Genomic DNA, 20087 nt, shown 5'->3' on the forward strand with positions numbered 1-20087 from the left:
ATTTTTAATGCAATCTATGTAGATACTTAAGTACCTATAAAAATTTGTTACTGAATATCTCAACCACTATAATTTTGTTTTGGAAACATGCTTTCAATTTATTGATGTTGAAACCTAATGTAAATCTGACAGTTTTTCAGTATCTAATCATTGTTGATGTAATGCCAAACATCTATGTTACATTAATATTTATGATTTGTCATAAATAGCTGATTTTTTAATTCCAATTGTTTCTATAGTGTAAAAAATGTGCAAAATTTTTAATGTGCCAAATGTATAAATGATAAATTGATATAAGCTGTAATGGCACAAACACCTATAAAAAAGAATTATATTTTGAAATGATTCTGGAACTTACTAGTGTTCAGCCTATGTATTTACTGTATGTACATAAATGCCTATATCATTGGTGTAAGGGACTTTGAGGGAATGAAAAAAAAAAACAACCTAATATATATATTTACAGGGGATTTCTCAAGCAAAGTGTTTATATATATTTGTATTTATTGTATTGTTCATATCTGGATGATTCTAATTGTGTAGTTCATGTAAGATAATTTTATTTTTTAACCTATTTTGGCTATCTTCTGCTTTGATAATCTTTTCTGTCATATTTCATTCTTGTCCTGTTGGGAATACAACTATAAGGTCCAAGCAGTTTCTGTTTCTTTTAAATCTATCTTATATTCTCTTAATTATGTTACATGTGCACTTTTGATTCCTGCAGGGATGACCAAATGGCCGTATGAATCTGCTTTGAATTTTGGTAAGTTTCCTGTAGAGGATAATCAGAAGCTATAGGCTTATATCATGTATGTGTATGTGTGTGTTTGAATATACAAATGAGCAAGGAAAAATGAATTCAATACATATAGTATATTAATTCAAATGAGTTCTCTGAAGCTGCTTTGGGTTTCCTGTTACTTGTACATTCAAATTTCTATGCAGAATGTGCAAGAAGTGAGGAAATTCAGAGTAGTTGAAAGTGGTGTATGTATGCATGCATGCATCTATGCACGTGTATGTGTGTACACTCTGTGATGGACTGGGGTCTTGTTCAGGTGAAATGTCATGCTCTCAATCACTTATGTCATGGAAGCTAGGTAACTGCTCCATGAGTACTAGGACTTCCAACAGTGTTTACTGTTTTTATTTATACACATGCACACGCACATATATAAATGAGTTTACTTTACCAAATATGCTGGTGCTCATTTTACCATTAAGATTTTATGCAGCAGAATATTTTACCCCAACATATTTTTGTTTGTTAACAAAAATATTATATACGTGTCTACTTTATCTAAAATCTGTAGTAACAGTGGGACTGTTTTGTTCATGACATTTAAAAAGACCAAAACCTGTCTAAAGTCGTCACTGTGCTGCTAAAGATCAGATTCACACCCAACTCCATTCTATATTTTTCAGAGTTACCACCATCCTAGACTGGTCACAGGCCCACATCTCATTCATACATTCTCGACTTGGTGTCTGGTTGAATGCCTTTTCTGTCACTAGTCCCTTCAAAGTGTATACTGGGCACATTTATTGTGGCACTAATATTAGAGAAATTGTTATACCTTAAACATTACGAAAGAGTCCTGTTGATCCTGTGCTTATCTCCACTCATTTTCCAATCACTTTTACAGAGTATACTGGGTGCATTTTATCATGGCACCTGCATTAGTGAGGTTATCTTTATTCTGTAAGACTAAAGAGGATGATAGTGTAATTAGAGTGAAGGGTAGTTGAGAAGAAAAGAGTGAGGGATAGTAATAGAGCTGAATAAGAGAGAGATAGATATGAATAGCCAGTGGCCCAAGAAGGGGGAATTGTGATATGACTTATCACAAATGGGATGGTGTTAGGGTGCATTGGGTACAAATAGATCTGGTGTAATCCTTTGTAAATAGATCTCATGGTGGGAGAAAGAGGTAAAGTAAGAAGGATGGTGGTTGGAAATGGAGATTGAATACAAGTAGGTCTAGTGCTATCCCTTGTTTCATGGACAGCATATTATATAATATAGTGGGTAGGAATGAGGATCAGTGGTATATATCAATGTGTGTATGCCTATGTGTGTATTTGATTGTTCCTCTATTTTCCCTGCTCTTTTTAGTAATATAATGCATGATGCTTATTAAATCATATCTTTTTGTAGGCTTTGCATAAGCATAGATTATAATATGCAGCTGGCGTCAGTCATTGGTTCCTTGGCAGTTTGCTTCTTCCCCCCTCTTGTATGCTTTATTTCAAATGTTTTTTCTTTCATTTCAAAAATGCAGCATATACTTTCCTTTATTTCGTCTTCTGATAGCGTTACATTCTAGCTATCAAATTAGTTATTTGCGGCTTCTAGTATTGTTTTTAAAATTTCTAGTTGGCATGGTTGATAAACTGAAATTTATGCACCTCAGGGCCAATACAATTTGGAAAGATAGAATTTTCTGTTAGTATTTTTCCTCTTTCTGATTCTCTCTGTTCTTTATGGCTTGGTTTAATTTGTTATCAACACCTTGAATTTGTTTCAGACTGTTTTTATTTTCACTAATACATTGCTCATTACTTTAAATAATATTCCCTTTCATTGAAGTATATATATTAAGAAAAGAAATAAAAAGAAAATTACACAAATTGGAAATATAATACAAATTACTTATCTATATAAAACTTGGGTGCTGCACTAAAGTGGGACTCAACTCCCACTGATATGTAATTGAATTATATTCACAGATTCATGGCATTAGTGTCTTAGCCCAAATAGCATGTACTTTAACGTAGCATAGGTCATACAGCTAAATCTGGCAGAATCCATCCTTCTCCAGGTCTAACCACTGCCAGTTTCTTTGAGAGAAAGAGGAAGAGAGAAAGTAATAGCTGACAGAGATGAACTGACAAAAGTTAAAGTTGGCAGAAATTTAATTCAGAGCATTAGGGACCAAAACAAACTGTCTCTATATCTCTCTTTTACTCTCTCTCCTCTTCATCTCTTAAGGGGATGTAAAATGTGACTGGAGAACTCAACCAACCAACATTTATATCAGCTGGGTTTTTTGGGTTTTTTTTCAATAGACTACAGCAGTTAGAACTCTAAAGAAAGAGATTAAAACATGAAATATCACTTTGGTTGATTACTTCACAATTAAACATTTCCATTTTATGTTACAATATACTGCTTTGATGTATTAATTAGTTTGTTATAAAGAACTATCATCCCATGTACAGATAGCAATGATGAACTAGAGCACTAATGAAAATTGATGAAAAGTTGGTGTTGTTTACAATATATGTGGAGGGATATGTGTATCTTAGGATGTTAATGCATCACTGGTGTTTTATATCTATATATTTACAAAACATAAGCAGAATAATTTTATTGTAAGCACCAATCAGCAACAGTTTTAAATGAAGTTCATAACATGAGCTTTTTGTTTTAAAATTCATCTCTAATTTGTTTTATATTTTACTTTGTTTCCTTATATGAATGATCAAGTCTGTTAAATATATCTTTTGTAATTGGAGCATATGACTTTTTTTTTTTTTTTTAAATGTTTGTGTACTATTAGTCAGTTGGCTCATGTCATTGCCAACAAGGGGTAAATTACATTTTTGTAAATGTGACTTTTCATTTATTTATTATCTTCAGCGATAATTTATATAATTCACTCAGTGTCCATATACAAGAGTTCAAATTGTTGCCGCCTTCTGGGGTTAAAATTAACTTATGAAAAATGTAGCCTACATTCTCTAGGCTGCACAATATATTTTCAAGCCTTGTTGTATGAGAAAAATTGCAATCTCAGTGCTTGGAAATGCAGTGCTTTGTCACAGGGTGGAGATGTGGTGTGTTAAATCATGAAAGATAGTGAGGTCTAGCATTTGTAGTGACTTACAGGATTTTAATTGTTAGGCTTGTTCATTTGCAGGGTAGTTGCAGTGCAAGATTTTGTTTCCTCAATAAATGTACTGATTGATTGGGTAGCATGTCTTCATTAGAGATTTAAAAAAAAAATTTTGTCTCCATTCAGTGCTTTGTTGGGCATGAGATATGGACAATCAAAACCCATTGTTAAGCTCTAAGCTCATTTAAATGCCTTCTTTGCTTAAATTATCACATTAAAAGCACCAATTTGTAGGATTGGTATTCTAACTACATCTTTTGTAAAAAAAAATTATTTTTACTTTATTCCTGTTTTCTGGCATTCTGTGAGTGTATGTATGTAGATAAATGCATTTTGTGTAGATACATAATGTGCATCAATGGTATCACAATGTAAATTGCTAGTATTTTGCATGCAATCACACACACACACACACACACACACACACACACAGAACCAACTTTAAGTTGTGCAAATCCTGTAAACCCTTTATTTGTAGCAGAAGTAAACAAACATTCTGGATTTTTTTTCCCTGAGCTAAGAAACAATTTAGTCCTAACCAATTGATGACATACAACAAAACAAACTGCATAGCCTATTATTTTCAACACTTCAGTCTTATACTGAGAGAGTATGACATGATTAGTAGAAAACTAATTACTAATTAAACAATTTATACATATTAGGCTCAGGATATATCTAAGTCCTCTAATAACTTGTAGTTATTGATATCAATAATGATAAAATATCTTTAATGCATTGTGGTTATGACTACTGTCTCTTAGGTTTTCATCCTTAAAATATTTAATGCTTGCTTTTAGGAAGATTTAAGCAAACAATTTTGGAAATTTTTTAAATATTCTTTACTTAATAATCCAGTAATTGCTTTTATCTGAAAATAAGTCTTGTACAAAATGATAAAAGAAATTATGTCTAATTAATGATATTATAGCAATATTCTTTGAATATTACAGGTTCAATATTTTGATTCTCTGGCGGGGTCATTAACCTAGTGGATTAGTTCAGGAATTCTCCTCCAGATTCCTAAAAATGGGTTAATCCTAACCCAAATCACTCTGTAGATTATGTGGTGTATGGCTAACCTATGCTACTTTAAATTATTCTTTATAACAATAACATGTATATGCAGGCAGGGATAACTGTAAATGTATATATGTATGTGTGTGTGGTTAAGAAGTTTGTTTCTCAGCCATGTGGTTTCAGGTTCAGTCCTACTGCGCAGTTCATTTTAGCAAGTGTTTTCTGCTGTAGTCTCGGTTAAAGCTATTTAGCTTTGGATGTACATCATTATGTGATTACAAAAACTTAGTATGCAACTGTATAGTTTAACATTCAGCCTTGGTGAGTAGAAATGTACGTCAGAATAAAACCAATATAAATTGATATATTTGTAAGTTTATTATAGGTAAAGAAGAACATATATAGATATGAAAACTAACTTAAACAACAACCATAAAACTCAAGTGAATATTTCCATTAAATTCTATATTGATATATATTTTTTTATAATGCTGGTTTTCTCACCAACATTATAAACAAGCTAAATAAATTTTGTGCTGGCAACATACCAAGAGTTATTGAATTTAATGGAATCTAAATTGAAATCTGTTTTTCAATGCATATATTTTTGTTGCTCTTCCCTTAAGATATATTCCACTTTGAAACAATAGGTTGGATTCATCTAATTATTTATTAAAAGGAGGTTATGTGCAGATTGTTTAGATTCGTACAGAATAATATCATAGAATTTTTTTTTTTTTTCATAATGTATGTTTGTAAAATTACAAGTGTTCAAGGAGACTAATTTCATAGTTTTATACATATGATGTATGGCTATTCATCCAGCTTAGGATTGCTTAATTTCAGATTTCTATTTGTGTAGTGTAATCAAAATGGATAATTTAATTGATTTTATGAAAGGTTCAGTTGCAGTAAATATATCATGTGTTTATTTTACTAATAGAATACAAAATTTGTGTGATGACAGCCAAGAATTTAATGTGTGGAGCGTAAAGTACTTTAAATCGGTCTTCAGCCTCACATATTACAAATAAACTTCAAAATAGATAGCTATAATAATTGAAGATAGTCACAATATATATATATTAAGTGGAAAAACATTGTGTTCATGTTGTAGAAGTTACCTTTAAATATAAGTATCTCTCTTCCAAGAGGATTTTAAACTTATTTTTAAGATCCTCAAATAGTATTTTTAAAAGTAACCATATAAAAAGTAATATATTTTAAAATGACGACCTTTTGGGTGAGAATGTTTTCTAGGTTTTCATCTTTTAAAATTCTCAGTTTGTTGTTAACTCTGGTCAAATTAACTTACACTCAAAGGTGTTCCAGCCATAACCATCCTCTTTTGTACATAAGGTACTACTTTATATCCTTCTTTCTGTGCTAAGGGACATTTTTTTTTTCATTTTTACTTAGCTGTCATTTCATATCTACGATCTGCTGTAAGATTTCATTTTGTCAGATTTTTTTTTTTTTTTCTGCAATTTCAATAGTGTTATGTATATATAGTCTTGAAAATATTATCTATATGTAGTTTTATCAATTATTGTACATGCTAAAATTCAGTTATTTAATGTTAAAACCTTTTGCTTATATCTTACTGGCAATAGAATAATGCATTCTGATATTAAAGATTATTTGTAATATGAACTTCACTGTTATGTTAGATAATTCATTCCTACCTCATTGAAAATTTCTATTTATAAACCAAAATTTGTATTTATTGCACTACAGGAAAAATTTGGCTTGTCTCCCCAACTCTTGCACACAGCTTCCCACCTTGAAAGTAAGTGTAATGCTGTGCGGGTCTCCACACAACCCACATGGCAAAGGAAAAAGTCTGGCAGAGTGCCAGATGAATCTAGAAGGCTTTCAAGGACACATCCCTGGAATGTCAGCAGGTATATTTCCTTGAAGATTGTTAGGACTCTCTTAAAATATTAGAGATAAATTTAACATTAAATTGTCTGTTATTGGCAACAGTGCAATGATTATGTCAACTATATATTATGTTGACTCATAGAAAACTTGTGTACCTGCATTTTTGTTTTATTACTATATACTTACATCTAATTTTCAAGGTTCCTTGCTAAACTGATCTTTCCCTGGGGTTTACCTTCCATTTCTGAATAGTACCTTGTTTTGTCCTTAATGTTTGACAAGGAGTGTGACTGAAATCTGTTAAGGGATTTTAATGTTTTCCTTACCCCAATCTCTTTTAACCTTGTATCTCTGCATTCCCTTTGAAGGGATCAGTTTAGTTTGTTTATGAATATTTAACATGTAAGAAAAATTGTTTAATACTTTGATGATTAATGCTATTTTATTTATTTTATTTTTTGATAGTTTCATTTATGCCTTCAGTTGTTTCTGTTACCAATTTCAAGAATCCTCTATTTCAGATCTCTTTATTTTTCAGGAACAATTATTATTATTATTTTTGTTTGTTTTTCTTTGTGCATGTGCACAACAACACTTGTAGAAAGAAAGAAAAAACTAAAAATAACATGAATATATTCCTAAGTGCCAGTTCATTATGTTCATTATGTTACTTGGGTATAGGCAAAGAACATAAATTATTACACTACTGTTTTAGAAGTGAGTAAATTTAGCAGTAAAATAATAGTGATGTTTGATATTAATTACAGAAACAAGGTTTGTGTAAAATCATTAAATATCTAACTATCAAACAAATAATTAACTTATCATGAATGTTGGTTCTATGGTTATTCAAATATATCATTGAGAAATCAACTCTGCCAAAAGTATATTTAACTTCCATATTGTTTGTCAATCATAATCATAACACTGCCTAAACCAGCAAGCCTTTCTTACCAGATGACACCCCACACAACTAAATTCTAAATAAAAAAAAGCCTGCTGCAGACTTGGCTGAAACCTTATGATCAGAGTGTGTCTGATGCACTGGACACACCCTAACATTTCCTAGCAAACTTATGGTACCTTGAAGCTGTAAGTTTGCTAGGAAAGCTAGTAAGGCTACTCAGCATTAACAACTACATACATAACATTCAATAGTCCCATAATTTTAGAAAACAATGATTGTATACTAATTTAAAGCTGCTACAATGGGGGAACATTTTCCCTGTTGTATGTATAAAACTATACAAGGTAATAAATAAAATATATTGCTAATTACCTTCAGTTTTTGTACATAGATGCTTATATTCAAAACAAATTTTGAGAGATAAGTATACTTTCGTGGTTTTAAAATATTGTGAAAAATGGTATTTCTGTCATTAAAAATTTATGAAGTTTTCCATTTTCCTATGCATCTTAGTTTGCTTTCAGATTTATAGAATACAGAAATGAATAATATTCTTGTAATTATAATATATTTTATTTATTTATGTGTTCTTTTTCTTTTATTTTTACAGATTCTGTCTCTTCAAATGACAAGATTCAGAAAGCAAGTACCTGGCACAACAATCCAGGACTAGGGTGGCAAACAAGCAACGATTTACTTGTTGAAAAAAGGAATAAGGAGGTTTGGCCTTCAACCAGAAACAAATACTGGAACAGAACCTCTCCTTTTGGAGGTAATTATGGTTCCGTTAGTTCAGGATCTGTGATATCTAGCTCAAGCTACCAAAACCAAGGTCTTGAGACCAGTCAGGGATCAAGTGCCATGCAAGGTCAAAGTGCTTCCGCGTGGAGCTCAAATCCCAATTATAATGGACTTGAAAGACACACTTGGAATGCTGGGAGCATCTCTAATAGTTCTGCTGCCAATCTCAACAATGCAGGATGGGGTACCCTACCTCACAGTCTTTCGATGAATAGCCAAGGCCATAATATGCAACTTCGCTCTGGTTCTGCTGGAAATGATGGTAGTTCCATGAATTCTTTTGCTACAAGTAACATCCCCAGTATGGCATGGGGAGGACCTGCTTCTCAGGGTGGTGGCGGTGGTAATAGTGGTGGTGCTGGTGGCGGCGGAATGGGTCGTCCACCAAACACAGCCATACAGCTGATGCAACATAGTTCTGGCACAGGAGACATGAACAGTCACAACAGATCTGTACCTAATAATGGTGCTTCACTCAGTACAAGTGAACCTCAGGGTGGCTGCCAGTCAAGAGGACATGGTGGCAATCAGTTATTGTGGCAGGGTGTTAACCAGACTATCATGCCACCACCAGCTATTTCTTCACTTCGTGGTACTGGTTGCAGTGAACCCAGCTGGAATAGTGTTAATAATCAGAATAATCGACCATTAATGATAAACAATCAGGGAGATGGGTCTTTGACAGACAAACAGAGTGATAACACATGTCAGCAGAATTCTGGAGAGACCTCCACCAACTGGAGTGTGTTGTCGAGTGCCAATAGTGGGAATACAAAGAAAAACCCCAACAACTGGGACCGTGCTGTTTCACCTGCCACTAGTGTCAGTTCAGATTGGAGTAGTAACACTGGACAACGCAGCATCAGCCAACCACCAGTAAGTGGTAACCAGTGGAACAGCAACACACCTAACAGTAACAATAGCAATAGCAACAATACCACCAACCACCAAGGAGTAGGAGGAGGAGGTTCTTCATCATCTTCGTCATCTTCATCTTCATCGTCAAATCCACCCAAATCGCAGCCCAGTACATGGGCACAAGCTGCTGGAAAGGGACTCAATATTTCTTCCACTCCAAATTCCACTAGTGGAAATTCTACTGCTGGAAATAATGGATCTCGGTCATCCATCTCTTCTCAACGAGATGAGATAAAACGGCTCATTGAAAGCAACGAAGGCTGGGGATCACGACCAATCAGGCAAGACAATACCTGGGTCGTGCAATTCTCGCCCAAATCTAAGCGAAAATTTGAAGAGGAATCAAATGTGTGGAATAATGGCAGCACAAATGGAACTGCTGTTTGGGAAGCAACTAAAGATGGTACTGCAATCTGGTATGGTACTGCTGGCAGACCTGGTGTGTCAGGGTTTCATCATGAATCAGACAATACAAATACCTGGGGTGATAAATCCAATAAAACCAGCTCAGGTGCTATAGGTAATGCTAGCGTTGGCAACACTGCTAGCAATAACCCTGTCCGGTGTAGTAGTGCAGGCAGTAGTGGGAGTGGAATTGGGAGTAATCCTGTGGGGAGTAACAATAATATTACTATTAGTGGAGGAGCAAGCAATAGCAACATCATCCTTAGCAGCAGCAGTAGCAACAATAATAGCGGCAACAACAGTAGTTGCAGTAATAATGCCCAGGGTAATAACAATGTTGCCAATAATAGTAGCAGCAGCATTATGGGAAGCATTCCTATTCGTAACAATGGCAACAACCAATCTACTGGACCACAACCAAACATTGGCAGCAACAACAGTGATAAGAATGTTGGGATGTGGAGTAGCAGCAATGGCGGACCTGGGAGTGTTGGTGGCGGCAGTGGTAGCAGCAGTAATGCAAGTGGAGGAGGCAGCAGCTCTGGCAGCAGTACAGGAGGAGGTGTTGCAAATAGCGTAAGTGGAACAGGAAATGTGCAGCCTAAAAACTGGAACAAGACTGAAACAGGGTCCTGGAATGCAACTCATACTGCAAGCACCAATAATGGCAATATCAATGCTGGTATTAACAAAGGGCCAAAATCTTTCGGCCACTCAAACAGTGGCTGGGAAGAACCATCTCCACCCTCCCAAAGACGACATATTGATGTTGACAATGGTACATCGTATTGGGGAGATCCAGCACATCAACCTCAACCTCAGAATTGGAACAATCTTCCTAACTTATCTAACCCTCAGCAACCTCAACATCTCCAACAACAGCAACTTCACCACCAACAACAACAACAGCAGCAGCAACAACAACAACCACAACAACATCAACAGCAACAACAGCAGCAGCAACAGCAGCAACAACAACAGCAACAACTACAACAACAACAACAACAACAACAGCAGCAGCAGCAACAACAGCAACAACAGCAACAGCAAAGACAGAAAGATGACAACCAGTGGAATAAAGGACTTCCTCAAAAGCAAGCAAGTTCTGGCTGGGGCGATCCCGCACCTCCAAAACCACAAGCTGATGATGGCACAAGTATTTGGGCCACAAGTGCTCAACAACAGGTCAGTGGAGTTTTATATTATTTTCTGTTTTTAACTTTTGTGGGGTTTTTTTGTACATTCATTTGTCTCTTCTATTGCAACCATTACTTATTAACTACAGCCTATTTCAATCGTTTGACTTATTGTATACTGAAGAGTGTGAAGTAAATGAGAACTGTTTGGATGTAATTATATAACACCTGTAATGAGTATTACTACTATGTATAATTTCTTTATAAAGTCAAAAATTAATTTTTGTCTAGTAAAGATTAAGCCTTTTTTGCTGTCAATATTTCTAGTTTTCTTCCAAGACTTGCACTACTCTCTCATGACATGAACTTTTCTCTCAAAACATGCACTTCTCTCAAAATGTGCATTTCTCTATCAAAATATGCTCTTATCTGTCAAGACATGTACATCAGAGTGAAGCCGAAAGGCATGCATGTCTCTTTGTCAGTCCAAGTCTTGTATATCTGTGTATCAAGTTCATTCTCTACATTCATGTGTCTAGATTTTAGTTGTAGTTTTATGTTCAGTTGAGGTTAAGTCATGATTTTATTAGTTCTTCCATGTTAACTTTAGTTTAATTGTGCCTCTGTATTAAAAAAATGACTTCAGTTACATTTTTATGTAGTAGCATTGTCTGGCAGATTATTCTTTTCTTATCCAAAGTTTTCTTCAAAAATATTGCAAGGAAAACTATTCAAAACTCATTAGAACCAAATGAATGGGTTGATATACCTAATTTATTTAATCAAATGTTGTTAGGATCTGAGCAGTTAAAAGAAGATAATTAATTTTCAAACATCATTTTCATTACCATCATTACCAACTTAACATTGTCTTTTCCCATCTACACATAATGGCCTGACTCAACTAAAATATATGAAATGCATTACTTGACATAGAAGTACACACCAATTTTCAAGGGTGGTATCTAAAAGAAAGCTGTTTTAAAATAAAAAGAGAAAAAACATCAGTTATATAAGTAAAAAATGTTCATTGAACATGTCAGTATAGGAAAATAGTTATTAAATTGATAATGTAAAAGTAATGACAGGTGTGTGTGCACATGTGTATGGTAACTATAATGTAGATTTTCAAAATAAAACTTACTAACTCACATTTCTCAAATGAAGTAGGTTATCTTTTTTAATTTTTGTTGTGAATTTCTCTTTAAATGTCATAATTATTTTTATAAAAAATTTGATAACTTGTAACATTTATTTATCCAGTGTATATCTGTTGTACTAATATGTGTTCTTTTTATAGGATTAATTTCTCTTTTTTGTTGTACCTGTAAATATATATATATATATGTGTGTGTGCTATTTAACCATTTCAGATTGAACTGTTTATGATTCAACATATTGCAGTTACTTCTATTCTTACACATCACTTAACTGTTTTGTGAATGTGAGGTTTTGAAAGCACTTACGTTTTTGAGATGCATGAAAGTGCACAAATGTCCAAATTTGAAATCTGGACACTTCAGTCATTTTGAATTGGATTGCTATTTCAGGTTTATCTGCTAAATATGTAAGCAGTAACATTCAATGACAAAAGGGTTCAAAAGTTTCCCACAAAATAAAAAGATCTTAATCTTCCAAAATTGGAGGGCAAATCTTTTCTTTACTTTTGGATTGAAAACTTTTTATACTTTGTCAGAATATTTTGAATGAAAGAAAGTAAATCCCTGATGATCAGTCAACCATAAGATTTCAAACTTAATAATAATTCACCAAATTTCACTGCTCAGTGAATGAAAATTCTGTCAAACCAATTTCATTACTTTATGATACTGTTAGAAAAGAGCTCTATTGAACTGATAATTGCAGGTTATTTCAACTCTAATTTGTAGGCAAAATCTAATGGTTGGGATACCGGTGGCACACAATGGGGGGCTGCAGCTATGGCTTCCAAATATAGACCAGCACCTAACTGGCATGATAATGACATAAATTCTTGGAATCCTCAAAGAAAGGTGAGTTAGAAGGCTTTTGGAAACAGATATTTCAATCTACCAAAGAGACTGGCTTCTTTAAGACAATAAACCTGTATATGCTGACGTGTACATATATGTTAGGCCTTCTCATGTCTATCACATCAACAAACTTAAACCACATTTATAGTTTTATTGGCTTTGAATATTTTCATCAACATTTCAGAAGTTAGTTTAGCGGATGTTTCTGTTGGGGTTGGTTATTGTAGTAAAATAAATAGGTTTTTAAAAAATTTGGAAAACAATTTGCAGATTTTTCTTCTGAGCATTTTTGTTTAATTTCTTCAATTAAATAAAAAATATTTTTTGTCCTTCCCTTTTATTATTCTTTTTTTTATTACTTTGAATACAGTAATAATTATTATAAATATTATTAGTTTTGTAATTGTTAATAAAAGAAATCATCTTTTTTGTAAGCTGTAAGAATAAATGTGTAATCACATTCAAAATGGCTGGTAAATATGGTGATTATCTGAATGTGTTATTTTCAATTACTGTTATCATGCATTTTGCTGATTGTGACAATACTCTTTGTTATGTAATATTGTTGACACAACCAAAATCTTGATATCTTTTAGATTATATTTGTTTTGTTTTGTTTTTTAAAATCCCTTTAAAAGATACACTGTATCAAAATAGTAATTTGTAAACAAATAGTTATAAGACATTTTATAAATATATAGCTATATTATATATGTAAAGTTTTGCCAATCATTTTACTAGGACTTTAAATTATTTTGTTATAAATTTTTTCTTTTGGACATTTTTGTTCTAAATTGTTAAAGTAGTAGCAGAATTATTAAAATTTTTTAAAATTTACATTTCCAGATAATATTGTTATACTTTGGGAGGGTTGTATTGATCAAAATTCTTCCAAAACAAATTAAAAACTGAAATTTCTGGCTTTTGTTGCAATATTTTTGTTATCATAAGTTTTATAGTTACATAAATTTAATGAAACAGTTTTCAAATTTTACAGAAAATTTGTTCATGCTTTCATTTTTTTTTTATTATTTTCTAAAGTTTTAATTATTTAGATAAAAGAATAATGTTTATATTTTTGAAATAAATTATTATTTAAGGACTATCTTTTTATCTGACTTATAGCTCCATTTTATGTATTTATATCTACCATTATTTCTCTTGATTTCTTTCTAATCACTTTCCAGTTTCTCCTCTCTACATTAAAATCATATTTTCAAATGAGTTATATCATTTATTGATTGTTGCAACTGTGTAATGTCAGGTATTATGACTACTCCATAATGTCAGTGTGAAAAGTATGGCATGACAACTGAATAGTAACAGTATTATGAAAACAATAGTATGTGACAAGGAAGCTGCAATCTTGAGACAATTGAGGAGGGTGACAACTGACTTGTAGCACTGTGAAGACTATACAGTGTGATGACTGGGTGGTAGCTCCATGAGGGCAATTATTTAGAGTGACAGCTGAGTAGTAGCACAGAAAATAGAGAAGTGGAATGTGGAAACTATTTATTGGAATGGGTAGACTGAGTAGTTGTGTATAAACAGTGGAGTAAAATGTGACAACTGAATAACACTGGAGACAATGGAGTGAAATATGATGAGTAAGTTGTAGGATTGAAGACAATGGAGGGTGGTGACTGAGTAGTAACACTGAATACAATGAAGTAGAGTATGATGACTGAGTAATAACACTGACGACAATGGAGTGTAATTTGTCTGATTTGTAACACTGAAGATAATGGGGTTGATTGTAATGAATATATAGGAACATTGAAGACAGTAGAGTAGAATGTAATGGTTGAGTAGTAACACTGTGATGACAGTGGATTTTAATATGAAGATTTACAACGGTGTTGTCTAGAAAATAGTTTAGCATACATTGTATAGTGTTTATTGAAGACTGATACGATTGAGTTGTGTGGTAGGTAAAAGAATAGAAATTACTGACTAAATTATACACCATGTGTCATTTGCTTGCTCTAATTAGAACTGTATCGCATGAGGAAAAGAAAGACTTCCAAATATTTGGGGGCAAATAAAAGGGAAGTTTTTTCACAAAATATTTGCTTCCTTAAAATTGTTTTACTTCTACTTAGAATTCCTTGGCACATTTATATATCATTGACACTTGAATGATCTTCACTGTTTGTGCTGGAAGACATTCTCAGAAATGAAGGCAGTGGACATCTAGTGTGTTTCATCATATGTTAAAACTCAGTGCATATTTGTGCCTACTATGTCTTGTTAATAAGCAGCTTTCATATAAGGTTAGTAATTAGTACATAATAGAACACAAACAAGATAAATCTACATGTAAATTAGTATTAAAAAAAGAAGACTTAAAATTCTATAAAATGTCATTTTTTTCTTGTAGGAAAGTTGCATTCATTGAAAACATTTCTTTCACATTAAAAAGAAAGGCTTTCTCATCTTACAAATGACTTGTAATCTATGAGTAATTATAAAACTGAATTGAAATTACCTTCATTCGGTTTTTTATTTCAATTCTAACTTGTAACCACTGATATATGATAATGGAAAATGTACATCACATTTAACGTCCGTTTTCCATGCTAGCATGGGTTGGATGATTTGACTGGGGACTGGCGATCCAGATGGCTACACCAGACTCCAATCTGATCTGGCAGTTTCTACAGCTGGATGCCCTTCCTAACGCCAACCACTCTGAGAGTGTAGTGGGTGCTTTTTACGTGCCACCGGCACGCAGGCCAGTAAGGCAAAGCTGGAAACGATCGCGCTCAAATGGGGCTTTTTATGTGCCACTGGCACGGAATCAAGACCACTGCTCTGGCAGTGATCCCACTTGGATGGTGCTGTTAGCACTCCCAAAATATAAAATACCTTTCCAATAACTATTGCGTAGTCTTGTTTCTTCTTTAGTCTTCAGAAACTTGAAATGAAACTTTTCTTGTCAGTGCTGGTACCATGTGAAAATCACCCAGTACACTCTGTAAAGTGTTTGGCATTATAAAGGGCATCCAGCTGTAGAAACCATGCCAGATCAGACAATGGAGCATGATGCAGCCTTACCAGCTCCTATTAAACCATCCAATCCCTGCCAGCATAAACGTTAAATGACGATGAAGCTACATGCTTCTACAACTCTAGGATTGACTACTCTCTATAAATTTGTTATCATGAAAATCAAGTGTTGATTGCTTATAAGGTCATTTTTCTAAATCTTCTAGAGAAATGAAATATTTAAATATTAAGTAAACTTATTTATTGTTTCCAACTCCAGTACTGTAAGCTTTGAAACGGCATGAGAAACTATTAGCAAAAACAAGAAGAGTCATAAGATCTTAATCTGTTGAGAATGCCTTTGAATGAGATGCCCCTGTTCTTTGGGATATTCAAGCACTACACACACATATATATATATATACACACCTTGTTTGTTAACACATTTGACTGTGGCCATGTTGGGGCACCACCTTGAAGAATTTTTAGTCAAACGAATTGATCCCAGTACTTATTTTAAGCTAAGTACTTATTCTATTGGTCACTTTTTACCAAACCACTAAGTTATGGAGGGGCAGTAATACACCAATGCTGGTTACCAAATTGTGGAAAACAAGAAGCATTACTATTTTTAAAAAATGAATAGGTAAAAAGAGATTTTGGTGTCCTAGCAGAGCTACAAATATCTAAGTAACTACAATTCTTTAATTTAAATTCAAAAGTTACTGATTATAGATTTTTTTTGTTTTTACTTGACACTTGGTGAGTAAGTTATTTAGTAAATTCTAGCTCTATTACCATACATTTCCTTGAACTGTTAGGCTCAATCATACTATGTTATTTACTTAATTAGCTGGAAAATATGTATCACTCATATTTTTGCTAAGAAATTCATATCTAGAAGGGCATCTAGCTTTTAGAAATTTTCTTTGCTAGTTCATTTTCCACTCTCCAAATGTTCAACAATATAAATTGCTATTAAATTTTTGAAGTCTAAAAATATAATCTATGCTGTCAGATGTCATGTATTGCTTGCCGTTCAATGATAATCTTATTAAACTAACATGTTTTCATTAACAACATAACTCTTTCATTTCTAAGAGCCTGGGAAGACTATAAATCTTGTCTTGTTCCCTCCTTCTATTTTTCTCTTTTTTTCTCTCTCAACATCATCTTTAACTTCATTTTTTACTGCTGTGTGTATTTTTTTGTTTAATCATGGTAAATTTAAATTGTTAGAATAGTTTCCCCCAAAAAGGATTATGTTTAATTTACATTTTTCATTATGTCCACTTAGAAATGCTGATATATTGCTATTACTTCTTCCTTTTCCATATTAAGTTGTTGGCCTCAGACATTAAACATTCTGAGTATGATTCTCTACAACAGGGTTGGAATGAAGATAGCAGTATAGGTAATCCTAATGTTGATACTGCTTGGCATGATGCTGACATGGGCACATGGAATGAGGGACCTCAGGAAAATAGTTCATGGAGTAGTGCTCCCGGTTGGAAAGGCAAACGGAATAATTTCAAGGTAAGCAATTTCAAGTAGAGAGTGCTTAATACATTGTAAATATATTAGCTGAAAGCTGAGGCCCTAGACAATTAGTCCAAAAAGTTAAATGTTTTTGAACCTTGTGAGAGAATTTTGCTCTTAATATTATTACTATCTTAAAAGTTCAGATAAAATTAGAAAAATTATTTTTTGTCATCAGCAGTACCATTTATCATCTGTTTTCTGTGCTAGCATGGGTCAAGCCTTTCAACAGGAGCCAGCGATCCAAAGGTTTGTGCCAATCTCTAATGTCTGCTTTGACATGGTTTCTATGGCTGGATGCCCTTCCTAATGCCATAAATATTTACTAAAGTGAAAAAATCAAATTCTAAGCACTTAAAATATTTGAATTAATAAGAGTATGTTAACCTGAAAAAAGTTGATGTAAAAAGAAAATAAAAATAGGAAAAGCTGCATATTTTCCAATATATTACAGTACCTACTTTTACCACATATCTCTGAATTCTTGTGAAATGAAAAGCTTAATTAGCACTGGTAAAATTTGAAATGAAAGCTAAACTATTGAATCATGCTTCATTGGCTTATGATTGAGGCAGCAAAATTTGATTAATCAAAATAGTAAAGAAGAAAAAAGCTAGTCTAATAGTTTAGAAATTATATTTATTGTCTTGTTTTGAGGAAAGAAGTGAATGTATCAGTAGCCTTAGCAAGACCTCCAAGGCTAGTGAGATTGATGCCATTAACATTCTGCCTGAACTATTGCAAAAAAAAAAATAATAAAATGTGTGAGTAAGGACTGACGTGACATTCTGAAGAGAAAGACATGCTAAAGTGGTTATTTCAAGGCCGGGGAAGTAAGACAGAATATGGGTGACAAATGGTGGAGATATGAGTGAGTCAGAGCTGCCTGAGTGGAAATGGCACCTTGCTCTCAAGGAGCAGATTCTAGTGTAGAAATAGTTGTAAATACAGAGAAAAGAGGTAGCACATTTGTGGTTCAGTATGGAGTGTGATTGTGATTCCATGCCAATCACTCAAGTAATATTTATTTGGATGCAGTCTAAGATGTGTCTGTGTGTGTGCACATGTGTATGTTGCTGCTGCAGCAGTAGCATCAATATCTTGGGTGTAAGAGCAATGCTCCATTGTGGTGTCATCTGAAATTTGTGGAAGATTAGTTGTTATTTGTTGCTGATATATTTTCTAGCTCTGCAGAGGATGACCAGTCTTTGTTTTGTAGCTCTTTTATACATGGAGCAGTTACTTTTACTACACGATACCTTTTGCACTGCTAGCCACTAAAACATTAAATAATGTTTTGTGGATTAAGATTTGATAAACTCATTTACATAGACATAGTTTTCATGAACATCCATGTAGATGCAAACAAACACTGGTTATTTGGTTATAATTCAAAGCTAAATTTTCTTTCTCAATTACAATTAAATATTGTAGGGCAGAAATAATAATGTTTCATTTTTACAGGGTGCTAACAAGTTTCCCGGTGGTGGTAGCCAAGCTCCTCTCATGAGAGTGAAGCTTTTGCAGCAACTCACTGACATGGGTTTCAAGGTAAGCTTTCATTAAACTATTTTGTTAAAGGAATATCTGAAGCTAGCTCTCATAGACCAGCTAAATATTTTCCTTATTATCAATCTTACAGAGTATTTAAGGATTGTTGATTGACTGAGTTTAAAAAAAAAAAGTTAACTTTCCCTCCCCTTAATTTTATGCATTTTTCATGTCTCTCTGTATGGAGGACCAAATATATGATTTATCAGCAGTTATTGAAGTTGTGTGTGGTTCATTGGATACTGTGTGTTAGCTTGAAAGTTTAATTCACAAACTAAAAGTGCAACCTTTTTTTTCCTTAATTTTTCTCTTCCAAAAATGTATTGCATTGCAGTTTTATTTCCCTACTGTTCCCCTTTCCAACCTTGTTATTTCTTGTTGATTTCTTTTGTTTCTGTTAACTTCTACTTTCTATAAACCAGTTTTTTTTATGTATTGCCTCTTTGTATTACTCTCAATGCTTTGGACCCTTGTAAATAAAAGAAACTTATTATTATAGAGAGATGATGCCCAAACTGCCCTGATCAGCCATAACATGAACTATGATAATGCCCTCGGTAAGACTAAATCAAATATTGATTTTCTATTAATTTATGACCTATTAATATAAATAATATGAAGATTACATAGATATACAGATAGTTAACAAGAGCATTTTGGTCTCAAAATTTGTAATATATGACTATAAAATTGGTTTTAAATGAGATATCAAAACATATATACTTCAAAACAATACATTCACTGGGAATATATCAACTACAGATAGTACAAAGTATTTCCATGAGTAAATCATTATATGTTCTAAGTTTCCTATTTATTGGGATATTTTTTACTTCACCAACAGCTAGTCAGTTAAAAAGAAAAGAAACTCATTTTAAGTACTAAGAAATACAATGCTTGTAATTGATTTATACATTCCTCTATTCTAATTTTGTATATTTTAATTATACTTTGAAATTTGTATAATGAAGATAAGATTTTCGTTATTTGATTAGATTCTAGTTTTCTACTTAATTAGTTT

General features: G+C 33.1%; 1 protein-coding gene across 6 annotated transcripts in view; it reads left to right on the forward strand.

Annotated features, from left to right (window-relative positions):
* The window catches only part of LOC106872134 (protein Gawky), a 116742-nt gene that overhangs the window by 58581 nt on the left and 38074 nt on the right, over positions 1-20087 (forward strand). For 2 of the 6 annotated variants that reach the window (XR_008263464.1, XM_052965656.1), the window contains 6 exons: positions 6660-6826; positions 8324-11022; positions 12863-12985; positions 17366-17512; positions 18980-19066; positions 19566-19623. Coding sequence is in view for 5 of the 6 variants with exons in the window: in XM_052965656.1 (XP_052821616.1) it covers positions 6721-6826; positions 8324-11022; positions 12863-12985; positions 17366-17512; positions 18980-19066; positions 19566-19623 (3220 nt within the window). In the remaining variant the exon portion in view is untranslated. Of the gene's footprint in view, positions 1-727; positions 767-6659; positions 6827-8323; positions 11023-12862; positions 12986-17365; positions 17513-18979; positions 19067-19565; positions 19624-20087 lie in introns of all 6 variants that reach the window. The other 4 variants (XM_014919006.2, XM_052965657.1, XM_052965658.1 and 1 more) reach the window with 4 other exon arrangements.

This window comes from Octopus bimaculoides, chromosome 2 (genome assembly GCF_001194135.2).
Source record: "Octopus bimaculoides isolate UCB-OBI-ISO-001 chromosome 2, ASM119413v2, whole genome shotgun sequence".
Lineage (NCBI taxonomy): Eukaryota > Metazoa > Mollusca > Cephalopoda > Octopoda > Octopodidae > Octopus > Octopus bimaculoides.